Source organism: Schistocerca piceifrons, chromosome 2, assembly GCF_021461385.2.
Source record: "Schistocerca piceifrons isolate TAMUIC-IGC-003096 chromosome 2, iqSchPice1.1, whole genome shotgun sequence".
NCBI lineage: Eukaryota > Metazoa > Arthropoda > Insecta > Orthoptera > Acrididae > Schistocerca > Schistocerca piceifrons.
Window position 1 is genome coordinate 504,303,962 of NC_060139.1, and position 25,796 is coordinate 504,329,757.

At 37.4% G+C, this 25,796-nt stretch overlaps 1 protein-coding gene across 1 annotated transcript in view; it reads right to left on the bottom strand.

The window, feature by feature from the left end:
- LOC124776891 overlaps nt 1-25,796 on the bottom strand; it is a 330,314-nt gene that overhangs the window by 129,994 nt on the left and 174,524 nt on the right. Inside the window, exons 5-6 of the mRNA XM_047252077.1 lie at nt 25,111-25,261; nt 3,480-3,686 (exon numbers count right to left, since the gene is read on the bottom strand). Coding sequence (XP_047108033.1) covers nt 3,480-3,686; nt 25,111-25,261 — 358 coding nt within the window. The remainder of the gene's footprint in view (nt 1-3,479; nt 3,687-25,110; nt 25,262-25,796) is intronic.

Below are 25,796 nucleotides of genomic sequence, written 5' to 3' on the forward strand. Positions count from 1 at the left end.
CAGCAGTTCTGTTCTGACTTTGGTCCTGCCTGCTGTTCAGGCTTTTTTTCCTGACCATTGTCTTAGCCTGACAAGTGCTTGGTTTAATCCTTGAATTTCTCTCTGTAGTGTACATTCATAAGAAAATTGCTTTGCTCTTAAATAGTTCTTTAGTCACACATGAACATGAAATTGTTGACAGAAACTCATAGTAAAAATCTGTGCTTCTGTTCTTAATCAACCAAGGAGTCCCAATATCCAAGTAATAAATACCACAAATCTTCTTGCTGTGGCAGCCTCTGAAAGTGGTCTACATATTCTGAAGCAAAAGGGAATGTTACAATGTCGCAATATGAGCTTTGACTCTGACACCAAGCAATCTTAGGAGATGGCCGACCCATAGAACCAATGAATGATAAGTGTGTCAGCATCTGCACAGCCGTGCTTCATACAGAAATTAGGACAAAGTTGATCAGGGAGGAACTAGGGAAAGTGATTAGGACACTGATTCTTTCCAATTGTCAATATGTCTGTGAATACAGTGATAGCCAGTGTAATGGTATGGTGGAGTTAAGAATCAGTGAAGATGGAATGGTTAACATGTCGCAAAAGAATTGGGAAGTACAAGCAACTGAAAACATCGTAATAAATTCTAATTTTTCTGGACAAGAGTGAGATTCTGGAATTGGAAGTGATAGTGTAATTAGTGAGTAACCAACGATGCAATCCTTGACTTCACTACTCATTGCAAACTAATAGTAGATAATGGTGGTAATGAATGCCTAATGAAAATTCTGCAGACTATTAAAGACAGGCATCACAAATTAAGAGATTTTTTTTCAGCAAGTGAAAAAAGTCAGGGGTTCACTAATGGAAGTTCTTAAGAATAATAATTAAGAACTTTGAGAAAAAATTAGTGGAAAACAAGGACAAGTTTCAAGGGCTAAAAAAGAAACTTGTAGAATACAATATCTGGTGCAAAGAAAGACCAACAAATTTGTACAAGCATAATACGAAACAAGACAGTAAAATTAGAGAAACAATAGGTGTCTGCCAGACAAATAAAGAATCATTAATTAAAATGATCAGCAGAGTTCAAAGTCACTGTTACACCAAAATCTATCATGTAAGACTTCAGTGAATGCAAATACACTGATCAGCCAAGACGTCTTGACCACCTACCTGACAGCCAGTATGTTCACCTTTGGAATGGATATCAATGGCATCATGGCAGGGAAGCAATGAGGCTTTGGGAGGTTTCTGGAGGGAATTAGCACCATACCTGCACTCACAAGTCACCTAATTCCCACAAATTCAACGAACGGGGGTGAACATCCCAGATGTTTTTGATCACGTTCAAATCTAGTGAGTTGGGGGCCAGCACATCACCTGGAAATGCAACTGTGTTCCTCAAAACACTCTATAACACTCCTGGCCTTGTGACATGGTGCATTATCTTGTTGAAAAATGTCACTGACGTCGGGAAACATAATTGTCATGAAGGGGTGTACAGAGTCTGAAACTAGTGTACAGTACTGCTTGGCCCCATAGATGCCCACGAGTGTTCTCGAGAGCATAATGGAACCACCACCAGCTTGTCTCTGACCCACAGTACAGAAGTCAAGGAGCTGTTCCCTTGGAAGACAACGAATTGTGCTCTCAAACCAGCACGATGAAAAAGGTATCGGCATTCACCAAACCATACAATGCCTTCCCACTGTACCAACATCCAGTGCCAGTGGTCACATGCCCATTTCAGTCATAGTTGCTGACACTGTGGTGATAACATTGGCACATGCATGAGTCGTTGGCTGCGGAGGTCCATCGTCAGGAGTGTTCGATGTAGTGCGTGTTCAGACAAACTTGTACTCTGCCCAGGATTAAAGTCTGATGTTAGTTCCACCACAGTTTTCTGCCTGCCCTGTTACACCTGTCTGCCCAGCCTATGACGTCTGACATCCGTAATGAGGGTGGCTTGCCCAACCTCACCATGTCTGGACATGGTTTCACCTTGATTTCACAATGTATTGAAGGCACTCACCACAGCACTCATCAAACACCTGACAAGTCGTGCAGCTTCAAAATACTCGTGCCAAGCCTCCAGGCCATCATGGTCTACCCTCAGTCAAACTCAGATTGTACACCGTGCATGCGTCTGCCTAGCAGTCATTCCTCACCAGGTGATGCTGCTATTGACTGGACAGGTTTATATTGATGTAGATTGGTGGTCATAACGTTCTGGAAGATAAGTGTATATGTACAGTTTCCAAAACTGGTAATAATTCATATGCCAGAGGTAGCCTAAATGGTTTTTCTAGGTTATATTTCCATCCAAGATCACAATTCTCTATCCTGTTCATTATTTTTTGTAAGTTCTCAGTAGTAACTGATGAAAATATAATTGCAACAGTGTTAAGAACTGCCACACTGAGTGATACCAGATGACAGTGAGTTCTCTCAAGGTTCAGGAGGTAAAAGTCTGTCAGTAGTAACTGATGATACTGATCATAAGTAGTATATGGCTGTCAACCTATCACAGCTATGCAGAAGGAAAGAACAATGAACATGACAGTCTAACACCTATATATCTCATTGGAAGTTCCAGGCCTTTTATAGGATGTTTCCTCTCACCATAAGCGGATTGCTAAGTTCTCTGAACAACTTACTAGAGCCTCAGTGGATGAATGTGTTTATTGATATCTGTTAAAGAGGTGATCAATGACACCAAAACGAGGGTGCTGTGAATCTTTGGAAGGCATAGTAATAAACAAGACTCACAGATATTAAAGATTCTATTCACCATCAATTATTTTTTGTAACAGTATAATACATTTCTCACTTCAAACTTTGAGTTTTTATCTTCTACCACACCAATATCTGTTCCATCAGTTAAGCTAGATCCAATTCCTTATACTACACATTCAGTCACCACCTCCTCTCAGCAAGCAAGAGAACTGAATCTGCACATTTCGATAAAGCTTGGACAGAAGTGTTTGTCAACAATGAGCCACTTTGGACATAGAGGCTCCGTACTTCTTTAGTAATGGTTGTAAACGATGAACCACCTATGACGGAAAGTTATAATTACTTTTCAGAACTTGTTTTCATCACTTCATAGCCCATGCCCAAATTAGGCTGCATGTGTCATAAATTACTCGCTGCTTTAAATAAATTCACATTTACAGGCAACTCATTCTTATCTCAAATGAGTTTATTTTTACACTGACTAGGAGATCAAAATTGGGAAGCATAATGACAATGGTATGCCCGTAGCTAATTTCACTTCTGGTACAGCCACAGGATCAAACGTAAGATAAAATTTGGTTTAAGAATATGCAAAAGTCTTCTGGAGATTATCCATGCACAAGATACTAGAAAGAAAAGTCTATTGGAGGAGAGAGTAAAATGAAAGTGAGTATCAAACTAACAAAAATAAAACAGAAAAGATTCAGATATACATCAATTTTTAAAAATAACAGGAGGAACAATCAGACTCTTACCTGTGGGAATGTGCATTATCATTTTCAGTCTTATTTGGCTGTGGAGCAGATTTTGAATTTTCTGCTGGCTTGTTATCTAATGTTGCTGGCCTTTTCCCTCTTGAAATTCCATGTTGGTTATTAATTATTGTTTTCTCCTCCTTCTTTGCTTTAGTTTTGTTTGTCTGTGATGAAATTTGTTTTCTTTCACTGATGGCACTTTTAACACTGTAAGGAAAGGGAAATGGATTAACATACATTTCAGTTTGTTATTTCTCTGACCTACAAAGACATAAATGTGTGTAATAGAGAAATTTTTGGAATCTATTACACTGATTGCTGCACCACATGTGCCGAAAAATCAGTTACATATTTAATGAGAAAAGCAAGAATAAATAAATGTAAATTATTTAAATAAGATGAAATCTTACTTAAAAAGTACATCTATGTAATTATTTAAAAAATCATTAGTTTACATATAATACATAATAACAATTGTATGTAATTGCCTACAAATGTATAAAATTCCAAAGACAGAATCATAAACAGTGGATGATATATTCAGTATGTCTTGTGCTTCATTAGTGAACATTCAGCGTTGGGTACACTATTACACATACTGTAAGAGGTAAAGTGGTATGTTTCAGTAAAAGCATTTTGTATTCAAGATGAAACATGCGTAAATTTTCAAGGCAACTTCTGAGCCAAAGCTACTGGGTTATGGATTGGGTCACTGCTTATTAAGTTCATACATTGCCAATTAAAATTATTTCAGAGATTTTCCATATTATTGAGGATGTATGGAATGGAATCTAATTGTTGACAAACTTCGTGTCCTCCATAGCCTGTGTAGTTCTGCGATGGAACTGCGAGAAGACAATTAAATTGATATTGATGTGGCAAGTTTGCACCATGGAGGGCTTGCGGTGCAGCAGAATTGAATGCGCTCCAGTAGTGCATGCGCAGCGCCAAGTCAATCCACCACACATGTGCCGGTGGGGCCTTAAATACCAGAGCTCAGGAAGCTTTCGCCAGTATCACTGAAGATGGCCAGAAGACTCTGTGCTGAAATATTGTGGCAGGAAGTTACGAACATCTGGCAGTTCTCCCGAAATTTTATGGAACTGTATTGAAAATACTTTTACAGACTTTGAGGGCATATTCCTCACACCAAAGTAAAGAAAAAAGGAAAAATATCTATATAAACATGTACACAAAATTTCTTTGTTAATGAAGAAATTTTTTTGTTAATAAGTGATAAATGAAAGGCCACAGAACTTACTTACCCTTCCTTATCTAACCATCATATTGGTAGTTGTCATTACATGCATCTCAAACAAGATGACAGAAATGTGCTGGAGCATCATCTATACGAGGTTTGGCTAAAAAATAACAGAATTCAGGATATAATGTTCTTTATTTTTACTTCATTGCAAGTTTTACATTATCTCCTTTAGAATACTCCCCTCCACAATGCTCTGCCTGCTTCATGCAAATTTTCCACTGTTCAAAGAAAAGTTTTTTTTTCTGTAAGCATGTTCATGATCTTCATCACTTTTTCTTTCACTGCTTCATCTGTCTCACATTTCTTCTGTCAGTGGAGATTTCACTTTAGGGAACAGGAAAAAGTCACACAGAGCAAGATCTGGTGAGTAGGGTGTACGTTCCAACACAGAAATCTTGTGCTTAGCCAAAAATGAGTTGGCAATCAATGCAGCATGGGACATGGCATTGTTCTGATACAGAATCCATGACTTGTTTTTCACAACTCTGGATACTTTCTTCTTATCCATTCACAGAACATAGATAGGACTTCAAGATAATATTCCTAATTCAATTCGACCTTCAGGCATCCACTTCAAATACACAGTCACCATGGATGTAATAGAAGACAATCATTGTTTGAATTTTGACTTTCATATTCAAACCTTCTTCAGTTTCAGTGAATTGGGGCTCTCCCAGTGCATTAATTGGTGCTTAGTGTCTGGATCATAACTGAGAAAACACATCATGCTATCACTTGTTTTCGGAGTGTCAACACAAATGTTCATTCTCTTTTTGTTCTTGAAAATGTTCATGTAAAATCTGCTGAACAGTTTCTTTGTTGTTTCTTACAATATCAGCAATGCACAAATACTAAACTCATGGTATTTTCAGATTAACTCTTCAATTTCTTTCAACATTTTCACCTGTAGTTACTGTTGAGGGTCAATCTGCATGTGGTTCATCTCCCATCTCTTATCATCACTCTTTGGACCACTTAAAACACTCAAAAACTGGAGTGTGTCAAAGACATTCGTCATTGTATACTTGTTTAAATGATTAATGGGCCTCTTTGGAGATTTCCCAAGTTCCACTAAAATTTTCACATTAATCTGTTACTCTTTCAAAACATTAAGCATTTTTTTGATGGGCTGTGGGTACATAATCTAACAAAAACAAAGGCCACAACCAGGCTGAGAGGTCATCAGGCGAAAAGGTTACAGGAATGGAGAGGTGAGATGTCATATGACTCGGCAATGTAGCATCTGACCTTGAGACCGACACTTTTTGTCTGTTAAATAACCTGTCACATTAATTTTTTAGCAAACCTCATATTAATAAACAGCTAACTTGGAACACATTCCCAGTTGCAGATTGACTATCCAACAGGGTCCAGGGAAACAAAAGTTGGCTTTTCAATATTACATATAGTTACTCACTGAATTTAAAATGCAGCCATAATCTACTCATCAAGTAAAGTATTACAGTTGGAAACAGTGTATACATCTTGAGGCAGCATAACACAAAGTGTGCAAGTTACATTGACTATTTTCATCCAATAGTTGAGAATAAGAGCACTTAGCAGCTTCCAGCAAACTTTACACATCATTCCAAACCCTTAGGCCACTTCTTCCCACTGAAACCCCCTCCCTCACCAATGATGAAAGGAGAAATGTTTATCATTTAATACATTTTTGCTGAATGAAATTTTCACTGGAGTATGCGTTCAAATGAAACTTCCAGGCAGACTAAAACTGTGGACTGGACTGAGACATGGTCTGGCACACAGTTTTAATCTGCCAGGAAGTTTTACTGTTTTGCTTTTAATGCAGTAAAACTGTAGCATCAGGCACAATGTTTGAACATATTACTTCTTTACTACTACCTCTACTCACAATACATTTTGCAGACATTATTTATGGAAACCAATGTCTATACCTGAAAAACTATATCATTTTATAACATATAGTTAGAAAGCTATTACATCTTTATTCATAGAAGTTCGATTCTTTCAAGAATCAGGGGTAGGAGTTTATTGGTCATGAATAAACCACAAGTTTCCATTTATTTGCAGCGACACAATCTGAAATGAATTTAAAGCAAAGTTTTGAATAAAGTCCTTGTTAACAGTACCTATAAGATGTACCAGAAGAACATATGGACCTAACAGAGAATCATAAAGAATTCCTAGTTATGTGTTAACCTTAAATGGCTGCTGACGTCTATCTTGAATTGTACACGGTGTGGTGTGGAAACTTTCTTATTTTTAAAAATCATAAAACACAATGAAACCAATTTAACTCTTTTTTCTTTATGTATAGTTACATGTAAAGTTTTATTTCATTAGATTTTGAAAATAAAGGGGGCCTCTTTCCGCTCAATGGATTCTGAGAGTCAAAATTGGAAGTTTCAGTCCACTTCATCCATCTTGTCTCTGTCTGTGTCTCTGTTAGCAATAGCAGCACAGATGTAGTTCTGCAGCTCACTCAGGGTCCATGGATGACTGATATACACCATGGATTTAAGAAAGCCCATGTGAAAAAGTCGCATAGGATTAAATCTGGCGAGCATGCTGGCCACTGAAGATCATCCCTCGAAGAAATGAGATTGTTGGGGAAGTGTTTGGGTATAAGAGTCATTAAAATTCATGAAGAGTGAGCTGTACTGCCATCTTGTTGGAACCACACATCCCCCATATACATTTCTTCAAATTTGGGAAGAAAAAATTCCTCAGTCTTTTAGACATAACACTCAGAAGTGATCATAACTGCCTACTCATTCTCTTTAAAAACCCACAGGCCAATAATGCCAGTTCTGGATAATGCACACCAAACTGTCACACATTCTGTATGCAGGGGTTGCTCATGAGGTTCTCAACAGTTCATACCACTCCAATACTGCATGTTTGGTTATTCACACACACAGATTAATGAAAATGTGCCTCATTGCTGGTGAACATAAGGGTGTAATAAAGCAGGTTTTCTATCAAGGCTTCATATGCATTGTTTTGTGAAACAAAATCATGTGGATTAATTGTGTGAACCACTGATAGTTTGTATGGATGAAATTTCAGGACTTCATGAAGAATTTGTCTCACTGTGTGATCAGAAATTGCAAGAGCAGATGCATGTTGTGGGCAGATCATTCAAGGAATTCGAAATTGCCAGCCTTACTTTCTTGACTTTTTCCAGTTTCATGGCTCCTGGTTTCTTTTTCTGCACTCTACCAGTATCCATAAATGTGTCTATCCACAAAACAATTAATTTTTGATCAGGTGTGATATTAAACTATTCCTTGAATGCACACTAGGTTGTGATGACCAAATTGGCCATTGGGAAAGTAACTCGTCATTGTGAACACACACTTATCTCTCATTTGCTGCATGATCGCTATTAAACTAACCTTAAAAATAGTTAGCTCCTGTCCTTTTAAATGTTCTCAACCCCACACAATGGTGGGTAATGGCCACTGTATGGTGCCTGTTTCAAGTAAGGAAGTTCCAGAGCCACATCCTGTATAATAATCATCTTAATCTGGTCACAAAAGCTGGTTGTGAAAATCTGATATGTTATCTCTTCCAAACAATGCCTCATCTCTAAGCAAGACTGAAGATTCCAAAAATAGACTGACATGCTATAACACAGCAAGCTGGTCCAAGTCCAGAAACACCCAAAATTACTATTGCCTTTTGTGTCATTATACCGGGTGATCAAAAAGTCAGCATAAATTTGAAAACTTAATAAAACACGGAATAATGTAGATAGAGAGGTAAAAATTGACACACATGCTTGGAATGACGTGGGGTTTTATTAGAACAAAAAAAAAAGTTCACAAAATGTCCAACAGATGGTGCTGGACAGGAAAACGTCAGTGACTGTGCATGACAATCGTGTATAAAAGGAGCTATAATGAGAGAGAGAATCAGATGTGCCAGCAGTCACAGCATGTTGATGTTACCTGAAAAGGTGCTTTTAGTGAAGCTGTAGTATCGGAATGGGGAATGTGCTAGTTCAGAGTTACGATCCTATTGTCACAGGAAGGGGATTTGAATGGGTAAAGATCGATTGACATATGCACCTGTGGCGAGAATGATTTCAAAGTTCAAAGCCACAGGTTGTTTAGACGATGGACCCCGTAGTGGCTGACCGAGAACAAGGCGTAATGCTGCTGAGACAGTTCAGGAAGAAATGGAGACCGTAGTGAGTGCACGGGGAAGTCAGCGCTCATGCAGTCGCAAATCGCACCGGCATTCCATACACTACTGTTTGGTTGGCACTTAGGCGTACCCTCCGATGCTATCCGTACAAAATCCATCGGCATCATGAACTGTTACCTGGAAATTTAGTGAAGCGGAGGGCATTTGCGGTATGTGCGTTTCAAAAGATGGCAGAAGATGATGATTGGTTGAGTAAAGTGTTGTGGACCGACGAAGCTCATTTCACGCTCCGAGGGTCTGTCAACGCCCACAACTGCAGAATTTGGGCTACCAAAAATCCTAGAACTGTTGTGGAAACTCCATTGCACGAGGAGAAAGTCATGGTATGGGTTGGATTTACCACTCTACCATTATTGGGCCTTTTTTCTTCGAGGAAATGCATGATTCTGGTTTTGTAACTGCTACCATGATGGGTGAGAGGTACGCCGATATGTTACAGAATTGCATCATCCCCAGCCTGGCTGATAAACACCTGCTGGAACGTATGATATTTATGCAGGATGGTGCTCCACCCCATATTGCTAGACGCGAGAAAGATCTCTTGCGCGCGTCGTTTGGTGATGATCATGTGCTCAGCTGCCACTTTCGTCATGCTTGGCCTCCAAGGTTCCCAGACCTCAGTCCGTGCGATTATTGGCTTTGAGGTTACCTGAAGTTGCAAGTGTATCGTGATCGACCGACATCTCTAGGGATGCTGAAAGACAACATCCGACGCCAATGCCTCACCATAACTCCGGACATGCTTTACAGTGCTGTTCACAACATTATTCCTCGACTACAGCTATTGTTGAGGAATGATGTTGGACATATTGAGCATTTCCTGTAAAGAACATCATCTTTGCTTTGTCTTACTTTGTTATGATAATTATTGCTATTCTGATCAGATGAAGCGCCGTCTGTCAGACGTTTTTTGAACTTTTGTATTTTTTTGGTTCTAATAAAACCTCATGTCATTCCAAACATCTGTGTCAATTTGTACCTCTCTATCTACATTATTCTGTGATTTACTCAGTTTTCAAATTTGTACTGACTTTTTGATCACCCGGTACCTGTTTAATTCCCAAGTTTAGCACTATACTTCTGTTGCCCTACATTTTATGGAGTGAATGACAGCCTTAATTAATTGATTAAGCCATTAATTAATAATTTGCAAAATTTATCATTTCAAATATGGCAACCATACTTGTAATTTACCACTGTACACACATTTGTTAACTAATGGCTTATTATATAAACCAAATTATTGTCTGAACACATAGCTCAACTAATCTAGTAAATTTTAACTAATCTAGTAAATTTCAAGCAAGCAGTTTTATAAGTAAATAAGTAGTTTCCAAAACCCCAATATATCTTTACACAATTTTATAAAAACCTCTTCCATCACATAAATCTACAATTCACCACTAGCATTAGTATGAGCAACATCTATGCATTACAAAGCCTTTCAGTAGCAGTTATATGAGCAATATCTTAGTAACATGTCTTGTGTTTTACTAAATTCTCCGAGTCAATCTGTGAGTAACTTATGTTCCAGGTTGTGTCTTTATATTTTTGTACTGACGACATGGACAGCTATTTATTTTTATAAGCGATGAGAAAGTTTCTTTGTTTAATGACAGTATAATCAAAAGCCAATTCTGATATTCAGCTATGAGACTTTATATGTGAAAGTATATTGTGAACATTCAGTCACTATGTTATTGGTTAGTAGGATACTGAAACAGTCTGTCTGTGAAAAATATTTTACATGAGAGCTGAAACTGGCCATCGTATTGCAAATGTTGACAGTAAATGTCAAACAAGCCAAATTATTACATTGGTGCATAAGTTCATAGCATTTTCATTTTGCATATTCATATTCCTATTGCTTTGCATTTATTTATCGACTGTCATTTTTTATTTGCAGTTCACTGCTGCTATTTGAGTTTACATATTGTCATTTGGCATTTGGAGTTAGTGAATGAAGCTGTGGACACTATAAAATTGAGTGCCAATTGGAGAAATCAGAACATTTCCAATATATTCTTCTGTTTGAGTTCAACAGAGGGGTGACAGCAGTGGAGGCAGCCAAAAACATATGCACCATGTATTGGGATAATGCCGTTGGACAGAGCACAGCAAGAAAATGGTTTTCTCATTTTAAGGGGGATCATTTTGACATTAGTGACTATCCACGTTCAGGATGAAATGAAATGAAATGATCGTATGGCATTGTTGACCGGGAGGCCCCTTGCGGGGAAGTTCGGCTGCCGTATTGCAAGTCCTTTTTAGTTGCCACTTCGGCGACTTGCGAGTCAATGATGATGAAATGATGATGAAAGACACACAGCACCCAGTCATCACGAGGCAGAGAAAATACCTGACCCCACCAGAAATTGAACCCGGGACCCCGTGCACGGGAAGCGAGAAGACTACTGCAAGACCACGAGCTGCGGACAACGTTCAGGATGATCTTTGGTGTTTGATTAAGATTGTTTAAACAAATTAAACCACAATGATTCATGTCAGTGTACTTGAGAGCTGGTAAATATAATGAAATCTGATAATTCCACCTTGCGTGATATTTGCAGGCAATGGGGAAGGTTAAAAAATTAAGTGTATGGGTACAGCATGTTCTAAACCAAAATCACGAAAATCAGTGGGTGGTCATATGTGCATGTCTGCCTGCTTGTCAACAACTGGCTTGTGAACTATACCAACCATTCTTATTCCATATCATTATTGGTGACGAGGAACGGTGTCTTTATGCTAACATAAGGAAAAAAAAGAGGACTGGTTGAGCCGAAACAAAGCAGCAACTCCTCATACAAAGACATGAGTGCATCCACAAAAGAGAATGTTATGTATCTGGCAGAACAGTGACAGTTTGGTGTACTACGAATTTCTTCAAATGGTTCAAATGGCTCTAAGCACTATGGGACTTAACATCTGAGGTCATCAGTCCCCTAGACTTATAACTACTTGAACCTAACTAACCTAAGGACAGCACACACATCCATGCCTGAGGCAGGATTCAAACCTGCGACCATAGCAGCCGCGCGGTTGTGGACTGAAGTGCCTACAACCACTCAGATACAGCGGCCGGTGAATTTCTTCCCTGAGGTGTAAACATCACTGCTGACATTTGTTGTTAACAACTGAGAGGTCTTGCAGATAAAATCCAAAAACAGTGACCAGGAGGACTGCATGAAATTATGCCCATGCTAATGCCTGCCCACATTTTGCTAGAATGACAAAAAACACTATACAGAGAGTGACTGGGAAGTCATTCCACATCCACCTTTTTCACCTGATTTTGCACCCTCAGATTTTCACCTTTTCTGCCCTCTATCAAACAACCTTTAAGGAACATTATTTCCAGATAAAAATGTGCTGCCAACATAGATCGACGAGTTCCTCGCCTCAAAATTACGTGATTTCTACAGTTGCTGAATCAAAAAGTTATCCCAGCATTGACTGACGGTTGTAAATAGTGAGGGAGAATAAATTATTGATGACTAAAGTCTATGTTATGTGTATCTGTTGCATTTACTAAACTTATGGAAAAATGCTATGAACTTGTGCATCAAGGTAATAATTAAAAGTTGTGTAGAGAAAATTATTGGACCATTTCCCATAAATCCAGTTTTACCATGTTTCAAAGAACTTTCTCCAGTGGGACACTGAGTGCTGACTACAAATCAGATGTAAGATAACCTACCAATGTGTTTCTTGAAGTCAAGTGGTTTTTAATCCTGTCATCAAGCCACCTCCAAAATGACTGTATGATTATGAGCTGCAATGCCAGAAGAAGAAAAATATTGTCCTGGATGTATGCCCAAGAGACACTGGAATAATAGACAGGCAGTTTGTGCAACTAACCACCAACAAATGTTACCTTGCGGTTGGTGACAGACAAACTAAAATCCTGCAAACACTGAAGACGATATGGATACATGAAATATCTTGTAAGGGTCAGAACTGGATCTTTTTTTTTTTTTTGGTTACTTACAAGTCGACATTCATCATCAAAAATATTAAAAATACTCCATACTCCCACGTCTTGCCTCCCCCCCCCCTCCCCTCTCCCCCAATGAAATATCGTATGGATTCTTTAGAATCCTGATCTACCTTGATTGATTATTTGTGGTGTTATCAATCCTGTCTCAGAAATACAACAACACAAAGCAAAGGTTGGATATTCAGGTCCTTTGATACACCTGTGCAGCTTTGCTTTCATTACCACTCACATCATCGTAGATAAAATTCGTATCTATGTGCTCGAAAAATGAAAATACCACCTAAAGTCAAAAAGAACATTTATTGGGTGATTCACTACTGTTGCATACATTGAAATATTGAAGGTAGACTGAACTCAAACATACATGAATGTGTCCACAGCGAAACATCCCATCAATAACGTAATGGGAGAAACAGCAAATACACTTGTGTGAATAATATCAGTCAATATTTAACAACACAAATTTTAATTGCTTATCATGAATTTGGAATTTATCTCAAAATGCAACTTCATTAACAGATCGAATTGAAGGATTTTCCAACATACATTTATTTGGATGATTTTTCTTGTTTTGGTGCGATGAACCCACCAGTAAAGATTTTAAAAGTACTTTTGATATGCCTTATAAACATATGAATACCACAACACAGTGAAAAGTTCTAAATTACCCTGAGGAAGCTCTTGAACAAAACAAAAAAAGTTATGGTGTGTGATAGGGAAGACTTTCAATACAGAGAAAACATCCTGAAATTTGCCATAAGCAATTTGGAGAAACTACAGAAAAATAAAATCTGGATGATGGATGACAATTATGACAATTTGAACACTGGTTTTCCCTAATGTAATTACAGTGTCATAACCAATGCACCACTGTGCCCAGTATGGGAGCTGAATACACAAGAGTCTTGACTTCCAACCAGGGACAACATTGCACAGACCATAAGTGGCCTAAAGAATATTATGGCTTTGAGAGAAGGTGGGGTTGCAGCCAAGGTGATAAAAGTGGTATGTGACAAGGTGGCAGACAATGTGACCAAGGTTATCTGCCAGATTTTGAGTACAAAAAGTCAGCACAACGGTGAAAGAATGTGTCCTCGTAGCCTTTCACAGTGGCAAGCTTCAATGAAGTCTTCTCAGCGATGGAAGAATGTGATCATAGTGCAGCATCTGGTAACCTTCCAGAGAGTGCCAGAGTGATGCATGCATGGAAGGCATATTGAGCAGCTACGTCCCACCATTCCGTCATCAAAGAAGTGGTCAAAATTAGAATAAATAGCAACAATTTTAACAGAGATCAGGTACACACATTTAGTAGGGCATGGGGTTGGGCTTGGGCTTTGGACATCGAGCGAAAGCAAAGACATGGGCTTATAGGGGCGCTGACTTATAGGAAATATTGGTGGGGACCATACTAGGGGTCTTGCCCTGGGTTATTTTCTAAATTTTAGATGAAAAATAGTGAGTTTTAAAGTTTTTTATGCATTTTAGAGTCATATGATCAACATTAGAATCCCAAAAACTGGACTCTTAATAACTCAACACTCTGGGAAACTCGACAAGCCTGACGCATTTTTTTGGCTTTGAAAAAAGAAGCAAAACATAAACATGCATGGTATTTTTGTAAAACGTTAATTTAATTTACAGTAATAATCATGTTTAGAGACTATTGAAGAGCAGTGAATATATAGCTCTGAAAAGCCTGAAATTGTGTTTAAATAAATCCTAAACTATCATTAAAAGAAGAAAACATAAAATATTGCTGTCGCACAGTAATAGCACTTCGATTAATAAGTGAAATAGTTAATTTAAGCTTACTCTGAATAAGGCTCAGGGTTCATTAAATAAAAATAATATCTCAAACTTAATGCTTTAATACAGTTAATAAAGTTAATACAGTGTGCCTAATACTTTCAGCCAAAAAGTACGTAAATTGCGGGTTTTAATTTGTTCTTACACCCTAAAAATATTTAAGTATTTAAAAATACTAATACAGTACTATAGTAATACAGCACTAAACTAGTAGTAATATTTTGAAATTGAAAATTTAACAATATGTATGTATTTAATCCTCTATTTCATAAAGATTTTTAATATTGCTCTAAATGCCAGTATTAGGGCTAGAGTGTCTTTAGAAAGGTGCAAATGTCAACCGTCTGACTGGATTACTGAATATGAAGTCGCTGATGACTGGTCAGATATCCAATTCATCCAAAACATCTCGGTGGGCATGAAGAATAGCCAAGTTGTCCCATTGTTGATTGGAGATATAACTTCAGATGTCTAAGGGCGCTAAATGACCGTTCTGCTGTTGCTGTTGTGATTGGAACAACTTGGAGAAGCTCAATGCACTTCATTACTTCACATAACATTTCTCCAACTGCAGGCTCTTGTGTAATGTACTTTCTTACATCATGCATGTTTTTTAAAACCAGTTGTTTTTCATTAGCAATATTGGCTAACATATTCAAGTATAAGCACAGTCTCTCAATGTCTAGGTCATTTTTGAAAAACTCAGTTGATTTTTCCAAATTTGTTTCACCTCTGTTTAGTAAAAGCAAGTATTCTTGTTCAACTTCAATGACCTGTGTGAGTCCAGTTGAAGCAAACCGCTAAGTAATGCATGATTACAACATTTCACAAACCTCAATGTATATAGCTTTGTAGTATTCCTTTGGGGTTTTGAAAATGTGCAGTCAGCTGGCTTCATTGTTTTCATACTTCTTTGGTACACTTCGATTCCAGGGAAAAGAAGGATCATCAACTTGTGGAGGTTTTCCTTCTAAACATAATTCCCAAAAGTGTTCAAAACTATCACACCTTCCATTCAATATACAAATCAAGCCCTCATATATTTTTTCTGGATCAGCAACACTTAGATGAGGGCATTGAAATTTTCATTGACATCCTCTACTGGGTTCATAGCATGGTAATGAAGACATAAAAAGAAATAAGTCTTGAACTGCAACATTCACTCATGGTAGTCTGCACGTTTGTAACCTGCCTCTGTTTTATCCTCTGCAGAAAATTTTTCAAAAAACTCGAGATTTTCTTCAAAGTTTTTCAATATTCTCAAGATACTAGAAGCTCACATAGTCCATCGAGTCGAGCAAAGAGGTCGTAGACCATCTTGGTCGTTGGTGCTCTCACAGCGCATGCTTCAGAAAAGCTCCATCCTTTTGTTGGGTTCCCATACGGTGTTTATTAAGACCTTGGCTAAAGCCATAATATCCATCATAGATGTAACATGATGGAGAGTGTCTACAACTGCCAAGTCTAAACTGTGAGCAGAGCAGTGCACATAACATGGTTTTGGTTGTATATCTAAAACTAACCTTTTTAGTCCTTTGAACTTATCTCTCATATTCGAGGCACCATCATAGCACTGTCCTCTTAAGTTATCCATTGACAAATCAAACGAGCAAAAACATCATTTAAAATACTAAACAGAGTTTGTGATTCAGTGTTGGGGGTCTCATATAAGCCAATAAAGTCTTTGTTGATGATTAAGGAATCATCGACAGTACGAATACAAAATGACACTTGTTCTTGAATCAAAGAATCACTTGTTTCATCAACCACAATAGAAAAATGTTCAGTCTTCTTGACTGAAGCTAATACCTTTCTCAACACAGACTTTCCTAGTAGATTAATGATATCATTTTGAATATCGTGGGACGTCCACTTATACTCCGAATGCCCTAAACAATCTTTAAACTCAGATATGCCATTCATTAGGAGTTCCAACAACTGAAAACAATTGAGTTTACATCTTTGTGCCTGCTAACTGTTAGTCCTTGTTGGCATAGAAATTGCTTGGTAGTAAAAACTGTGTCAAGAGCTAAACGGCGTTTCTTTATATCACTATCTAACTGTTCATTCAATTGGGACACTTCGGTTATAGGTAGAATTTAGTTTCAGAATATCTTCTTTATGGGTAAACGTATTTTCATGAAAACCAAATTTTTCCAAAGCCTTTTTCCAATTAGAAAACTCTATGGAAGTAAATGCATCTTCTTTTTTTGAAGAAAATTGTAATAGATTTTTAGCATCTGCCTCTTTGCAGGTTTTGCAAAAAACGTTTTCGGTAGATGCTTCATATTCTAGCCATGTATATTTGATCACCCAAGACTTCTGAAATGATCTTCCCTTACTGGATTGTCCAGGTTTTGGCTGTGAATGACTCTCGCCTGAAGACGATGAAGCAATTGAAGAAACAATAGTTGTTGGAGGTTGACTTGCAGTATCATCAACTTCCAAGCACGCCTCTTTGGTAACAAATTTATCCATTGCAAAATTAATTCACAATACACTAAGAGACTACAGTAAATGAATAAAATATAGTCATATAAAATAGTCCACAAGACACTAAAGTCGGGACTGCACTGCATGAAACTATCCATACTGAATGACTGCGACAGCAGGGTGGGCTTTATACAGCCACAGCGTTGTAATGTCTCGAAGTGTCAAGGCAACGCAAGGCGGAGGGTTCCAGGCGCTTCTGCTCTAGTCCTTTTGATGTCACCATGGCCGCAGCACTGGCCTGCTGGCACCAGACTTTACCCGAAGGTTCGCACACTGGGACAAATTCTAAGTGTGCCCGCAGCATCACTATCATGATTCACACTACTTGTTTTCAGTTACCCTGCTTACTACCATAATAATTATTTGTTTTAACTCATTACTGAATGTATTTTAAAAGGTAACTATTGACAAACAAGGAAAATAAAGAATTCCAACATAATTTTGTGATTTTACAAAGTATAATATAATTAATAATTTTCTTAAATTATTGGGGGGGCGGGCACCACCCCCTCAAACAAATTTTTGAGGGGGCTTGGGCCCCATCAGGTCCCATGGAGTCGGCGCCTGTGTGGGCTTGATGTTTGTGGGGAGGCAGGAGCAGCAGTTTTAAACATGATGCAGGTCCTACTGCAGGATGGAGCTGCTAGGCATTGTGCAACTTGTATTCCATGCATGCATCACTCTAGCCCTTTCTGGAAAGTTCCAGATACAACCATTACTTCTGTATAAGCAGGACACCATGCCAGACCCGGCAGTCAGTGAGTTTAACTCCTGATGACAACAGCAGAGACAGCTATTGAAAGCTCAAGTGTTTTATTTGAAGGGAAGAATGTGATCATAGTGCAAAAACATAAGAATAGGGATAAAAGGGATGAAAACAATCTTGAAGAGAGTATAAGAACAGACAGAATGCAACGTTGGAGACTATTAGATGAGCTCTGCAAAGGTAAAAGGCCTTGTAGAACAGACCTATACCCTAAAGAACCAATAGTAACAGGACATTAAAGAACAAAGAGATGATGTTAATCTTGGTGGACTTCACTAAGGCATATGACTCCATTGACAGGCAGCCTCTTGAAAAAATTCTGAAGAACTGAGGATTAGATGGCACTATATGGTAACTAATAACTGAAATTATGACAGACACAAAGGCAAGGGTAAGGTTCAGAGGAGCACTATCAGAAGAGTTTGAAACCAAGAGTGATGTCAAACAGGGAGACAGCATGTCACCGAAATTTTGTTCAACATAGCACTGGAACAAGTGATCACACAGTCGAGAGCATGAATACCAAAAATGTGCATGGAGACAAAAAGGATAACGGACCTAGCCACTGCAGACATAGTGACATTCAGTGAAGGAAATGCAAGGAAACAACTCAACAATTTATGAAGATAAGTAATTAATTCTGTAATAGCAGTCAATTAAGTTAATAAGAATGTTAATTAGCGCCTATTTCATATTATCTTTTGAAGGCTTCACTTGTTTCAATGTATTTCTCAAAAATAAATAAATAAATAAATAAATCTTACGGGCCAGTTTCCACGTGCTTTAGACATAATTTTCATACAAACTAAAGACATTTGCATAAGTATTAAGTGACGAACTTAAGTAATTTTCATTACACACACATTTAGTAATGCCATACCTACTAGGGGAATTAAAGGTTTTAAGTTGTATCTTTATTTTATTTTCAAAAATCCGTATTGTGCATATGCAGTTTTAAGCCTAATTTTTCAGGTACACAAGTTCTGAATTTTAACATTATTTCCAGTGCATTATGTTACTATATTAATAGTATAAAGATATATATATTAAGTGTCCCACACAATCTTAGTGACTCTTGTGATTTGTAGTTAATAGAATATTTCTGTTATTGTGTAAATAAATTTTGTAAAAAGATTGCAAACAAGCATGAGGGAGAAGTGTTTGAGCTGTTATAGGAAAATTAGTTCTGGGGTTCTATGCAGCTGTTGTGACAGATAGTTACATTGTGATGAATTTAGTGGTATGGGAATCTGGGAAGTAACTGGGTCTGTTGCATGGTGTTGCAAAGTATGTTCAAGGGATAGGAAAGTAGCTGAACAGGAAGGGAAGATTAGGGCCCTTAAGACTGAGCTTGATAGTGCTAGGAAGGAACTGATGAGGGTATGGAGGGAGAAGGGTGAAGACAGGAGCAACAGGAAGAGTATCTGAAATTTTCATCATTGGCACAAACAACAGATTTGCCTTGCTACCTCTGTTAACTATGGAACAGGCTCAGGTAGACGTAAGTGTAGTTAATACTCAGCAGACTTTCACCAGGAAACTGACTATTTCAAACCATTTAGGAAAGTTCTGTTGTTAGGAAGTGACCAGCGAAGAGGTGTGGGCCAGACCTTACAGGAAAAATTAGGTGACAGATACCAGGTCACAAGTTTTTTCAAGCACAGAGCATTTCTTAGTCAATTTATATAGGGTGTAGGATCATTGTGCAAGGGTTTTACAAAGCAGGATCATGTCATGGTTGGGGGTGGAGCAGGAAACAGTATGTACAGGGATCAGGGCTACAACACTGAGCATGACCTGGTAAAAACAGCATATGCAATGAACCATACAAATTTGGCTTGGTCACTGCTTACTTTCAGTACAATCAGCCACAAATAAACAACTCTGCTAGGAGGGTCAATATGGAATCAGATCAGCTGCTTTGGGCAGCTACTTTGTCAGGCATAGGTTTGGTTCCTGTTGATGCTATTGGTAAGTGGGACTCTACAAGGCATGGCCTGCATCTCAATAGGAAAGAGAAGGGTAAACTGGCTGAGGCGATAGCAAAATCTTTAATGGAAGGAGGGGGGGGGGGGAGGCACTGAAACTCATGAGAGTACCTCTTTTTTAGGCTAATGAAATTACACTTAATGAAAAGCTCAGACATCCATATACTAGAGATGTTAAAGTATCACAAGTTTCTCATAAAAGTACAGTTTTAACATAATGGTAGTCTATCACAAGATTCTCATAGAAGTACAGTGAAAAATAATGTCTGTATATAGCATCAGTATATCGGTGGATCAAAAAACAAATTAGCTGAGATTCTTGTTGGTTTAGAAAGTGACAGTGGAACAGATGTACTACACCTGTCTTAACATCATATAGCCACATACACAGAAAAGGTAAATGTAGGTCGTTGTAAGCTTTCAGTAAGTGTAAGTGAGACATTATGGAGAGAGGGTCGCCATATATGTTAAAACTTATCACAATGTGGAAAATTTAGAAACTAAAAAATTTTTATGTAGAGCCACCTATAGAAGTAAGTGTCTGTGAGCTTAAACCAAATAACTGTAGCTGTGCATATGTCTCTATTGGGAAATTTTCAATCATTTCTGAAAAACTTGGATTCTTTGTTGTGCTAAGTGTCAGACAGCGGGAAGCAGATTATTGTTTGTGGGGATTTCATTGTAGGTTTTGTGATAGAGTCTGATAGAAAGCATGATCTTGAAGTATCACTTTGTTCTTTCAATTTAACACAGTTCTTGATTTTCCTACTCGGGTAGTATAGGAAAGCAGCACACTGATAAATAATAGTTTTATGGACCAAGATAAACTTAATCAAATAAAAATTTTTCCTGTTAAGAATGATGCACAGCTAGTTACAGTATGTGACATAGCTCCATACAATAATGTGAAACAGTCCTTCAAAACAGTGTGTTCAATTAACTGCAAATTTTATGTAAATCTTGCAACAGTTAGACTGGGATGAGGTGTACAGGGAACCTGATCCTAATTTAAAGAAACCTTCTAACAAGCCATGGGTTACTAAAGGGTAAAAATATCTTATAAACAGAAAAAGGAAATGTATCTTATAGTTAGAAGGAGTAATAATCCAGAACCAGTCACAAATTATAAAAATTACTGCACTGTATTAAAAAAAAGTTATTAAAATCCAGATATATTTGCATTATGTCTAATATTAGTACCTCTGGTAACAAATTAAAGCATTTTGGAATATTGTTAAAAGGGAAACAGGGCAACTGAGAGCACAGAAAGACTGTACATCTATCAAACTCAATGAAAAATTTGTTAACAAAAAGTCAGAAGTAGAAAATATTTTTAATAATATTTTTTTAAGTGTTGTAGGGAAAATAGGATCCAGCTGTTCCTATATATGGAAGAGACAAACCTAAGCAATTTGATAAAATTGAAATTCAGTCCACCTCTCCTCTTGAAATTAGGAAAATAATAAGTCACTCAAAAGAAAAATCTCACATGAAATTTATGGCATTTCCAACAGAGCACTAAAAGCTTGTTCCCAACAGGTAAGTAGGATTCTCAGGCAGATATGTAGTAGCTCACACAAAGGGGCATTTTTCTGGAGAGACTGAGATATGCTATTGTTAAACCATTGCATAAAAAAGGGGATAGGTCTGATGCTAACAACTATCAACCAATCTCACTTCTGACAGCTTTATCAAAAATTCTTGAGAAGTAATGTATTCAAGAGTAGCTTCACATATTTGTAAAAATGAAGTTCTAACAAAATGTCAGTTTGGTTTTCAGAAATGCTTTTCAACAGAAAATGCTAAATATGCTTTACTGATCAAATATTAAATGCTCTGGATAAATGAAAATCACACATTGGGATTTTTGGTGTTTTCTCACTGGCCTTTGACAGTGTGAATCATGAAATTCCTCTAGATAAGTTAAGTATTGAGGTATGAGTGAGACAGTGCACAAATGGTTTAATTCATAATTAACTAGAAGAATGCAGAAGGTTGAAATTAACAGTACAAACAGTCTGTAAAAATCAGCAGAGTTCTCTAACTGGGAAGGTCACAAGAATGGTGTCACAGAGGGTTGAGTCTTAGGTCCCTATTGCTCTTAATATATATTAATGATTTGCCACTCCATATTCATGAAAATGCCAAGGTAGTTCTTTTTTATGATGATAAAAGTATAGTAATCATGCCCAACCAACAAGAATCAGTGAGGAAATTGTAAATAATATCTTTCAGAAAATTATTAAGGGCTTCTTTGCAAATGGACTCTCACTAAATTTTGATAAAACACAGTATATACATTAAATGGCATAACACCACTGATAAATATAGACTCTGAACAGAAGTCTGTTGCTAAGACAGAGCCGGTCGGTGTGGCCGTGTGGTTCTAAGCTTTTCAGTTTGGAACTGCGTGACCGCTACGGTCGCAGGTTCGAATCCTGCCTCGGGCATGGATGTGTGTGATGTCCTTAGGTTAGTTAGGTTTAAGTAGTTCTAAGTTCTAGGGGACTGATGACCTCAGAAGTTAAGTCCCATATTGCTCAGAGCCATTTGAAACATTTTGCTAAGACAGACTATTCAAAATTTCTGGGTGTTATGCATTAATGAGAAATTGAACTAGAAGAAACACATTGATGACTTGCTGAAATGTTTAGGTTCAGCTACTTATGTTGTTATGGTTATTGTAAATTTTGGTGATAAACATATCAGCAAATTAGTCTACTATGCCTATTTTCATATGGCATCATATTTTGGGTAATTTATCATTAAGAGAAACAGTAGTCATTGCACAAAAGCATGTAATCAGAATAATAGCTGGATCCCAACCAAGATCATCTTGCAGACATTTATTTAAGGAATTTGAGATATTCATAGTACCTTGGCAATACACATTGTCACTTAGGAAAACTTTTATTAATAACCCATCCAAATTCAAAAATAATAGCAAAGTGCATAGCTACAACACCACAAGAAAAGATGATCTTCACTATTCTGGGTTAAATCTGACTTTGGCACAGAAAGGGGTGAATTATACTGCCAAATGAATCTTTGGTCATCTACCAAATATCATTAAAAGAGATACAAACAATAAAATTAATATATCTACATATGCAAAGATTAGACACTACAAAGCAACAGTGAGAATTGTGGTACTATGCAGCTGAGACAAAAACACTAGGAAGACATGGTGCAAAACAACTACAGGAAAGACAGACAAAAATACTGAGACCATAAGAGAGATGGATGTGAAGACCTAGGGAAAAACTTAACGAGAGCCTGAGAATATTATCATGAGAAATTAGACTGAGAAAACCAAAATTTGTGGGACATGTGATCAAAATTAATATTGATACACTAGCCAAACGACAAGAAGAAATACAGGAAACAAGTGAGTTGTTGAACACAAGAAGGATTGGTCCAAATTGAGGATTAAAGTGGAATGTAAGGAAAACTGGAGAGTACACAGTGACCAGTACATCACAGATCAAGCAGTCAGAATAGAGAGTCACCAATGGAGCAGACAAGAGAGGAAGATATTACAGATCTGAGAAAATTGAGGATAAAGAAATTGTGGGAAAATAAGAAGAAAATGCAATCCTAAACAGAGCTACCCATATTCCTACACAGGCTACTACAAGAGAAGCAGGAAATCCCATCATTATTTTTAGAATAGAATATTATGCACTCAACTATCGATTCCATGGCTATCTATTGCTTTTAATCTAGCATAGAGAAAGGAGTCAGAGGGTAAATCGGGAGGGGGGAGGGGGAAGTGGTGGGCAGCAGAGGTGCAAGGAGGTGAAAGGTTTGGGTAATATGTGTACAAGTTTTGATTAAAGGAGGACTGTCAGGGAAAATAAATGATGGGACTAAGAGTAAGGGACAGATAATCAGATGGGGACTAACAGATTCTATGATAAAGGTGATTTTGCCACAGAATTTGCAAAAGAAATCTCTCAGAATAAATGCCATCAGTTGTTGCAAAACAAGTAACTATCAGTGTTATCTCAGCAAACAACTCTACTTTCCACTCTAATGTGAAAGGAGGCCTGTTAAAGCAAACCATTAAAAAATGTGGATGTCACTGATTCCATCCCTATGTCTACGGAACTATACACAAGAAACATCATAGTGTGCCTCCACACTTGTCTGTTCAAAACTATGTAGTCTATGTCACTCAAAGATCCATGCCACAGTGCGGTAATAAAGTAAATATGTTGAATGGTCAATGAACATCAAAGAGAGAAACTCTGTAAGACAAATAATATGTTACCTTCAGCCTCTGAGACTCCTGTGTATAAAAGTATACATCTAAGGCCCATTACTTTCTTTAACAGAGCTTAAGTTACTTTTATTTCTTGCCATGTGATGCTCAGTATGGAAAGAGAAGAGAAAGAAAAAAAAAATGCACAGGTATTATGACCAGAGCCTCACACAATTAAAAAGTTGTTGATGCAAATAAGAATAATGCCTTCAGCTACTTTCCATAGTAAAATTTGTCTGCATATTCTCCACAAAGCAACCTTACACTTTCATAAATCTCATCCAAAAACTGGAAAAACAGACATAAAATAATAATAGAGGAGCTATAGGATATTTATGATTTGAAACACCAAAATGGTACATTTCATATGTGTAAGGGTGGTTTATTTAAGTCACTTCAGACAATATCTGATATGGTTTCCTCAACAAGGACACCGCCAGCTATCTGGCTTCTTCTCATTAAACACATGTATATATAAACTTACAGGAACATGAAAACTATGCGCTATACTGAGACTCAAACTCTGACACTTTTCCCTTCATGGGTAATTTCTCAACTGACTGAACTATGCAGGCACAGCTCATGAGCTGACCTCACAGCTCTACTTTTGCCAGTACATCTCTACTACTTTAAAAACTTCACAGAAGTTCTCCTGCACACCTTGTGGGACTAGCACACCATGAAAAAATAACTTAGCCACAGCCTAGACGATTGGTTCCAGAATGAATTCATAGACACTCTTTTAGTCAGTCAAAATATAATATTCACCATTACTCTTCATAAACATTTTTTCAAATATTTAAGCATATAAATGTAAAAATATAATGGTATACATGAATATATTGATACATACCCAGTGTTGGGAGATTTCTTCACATCTGGCTCAGATCGCTGTGATATTTTCTTTGCACTTGATTTGCTTCTGGTACTGGTAATATTACTTCTATTGCACTGAGTGTTATTGGACGGTGATTTCTGTCTTGGAACTAATGTATCCTGCTGACCTTCAGAAAAGTTACAAAAAAATTATCTTAGATATGCTAAGAATTACTAAAACAGAAACCAATATCAATAAGCATGGTTGGAGCAAAGTGCATCGAAGCACATTAGGTATGGTGTGAACCCTGTGTGAACAGCTTAACATTTTGTATTACATCTGCTGATGGCCAAATTAATCTTGTACATTTGTCACAGCAATATCAGTGAAAGGAGGTATTTCTAAAATGAGTGGAGGGTACCAAAGAAAATTACTGTTTTAGCACATGCGTAAAAATGGATTAGTGTTCATCATAAATTTATTATATTTCATTAATAAAAGGTTAACACATTCTGCTAACTGATGAACACAAGTATTTGATGAGGCTATATTTCAATCAGTATTCAGAGTCAGTGTTCCAATCAGTGACAGAATGATCCTATGTGCACACACAATTTTTAGACTCCTTAGAGAATCTCTGGAAGGAAGTGAATGGCACCAATATTCTACAAGAATCTCCTCTCAACTGTAAGTAGGGAAATCAGTATCATCCATTACATAAT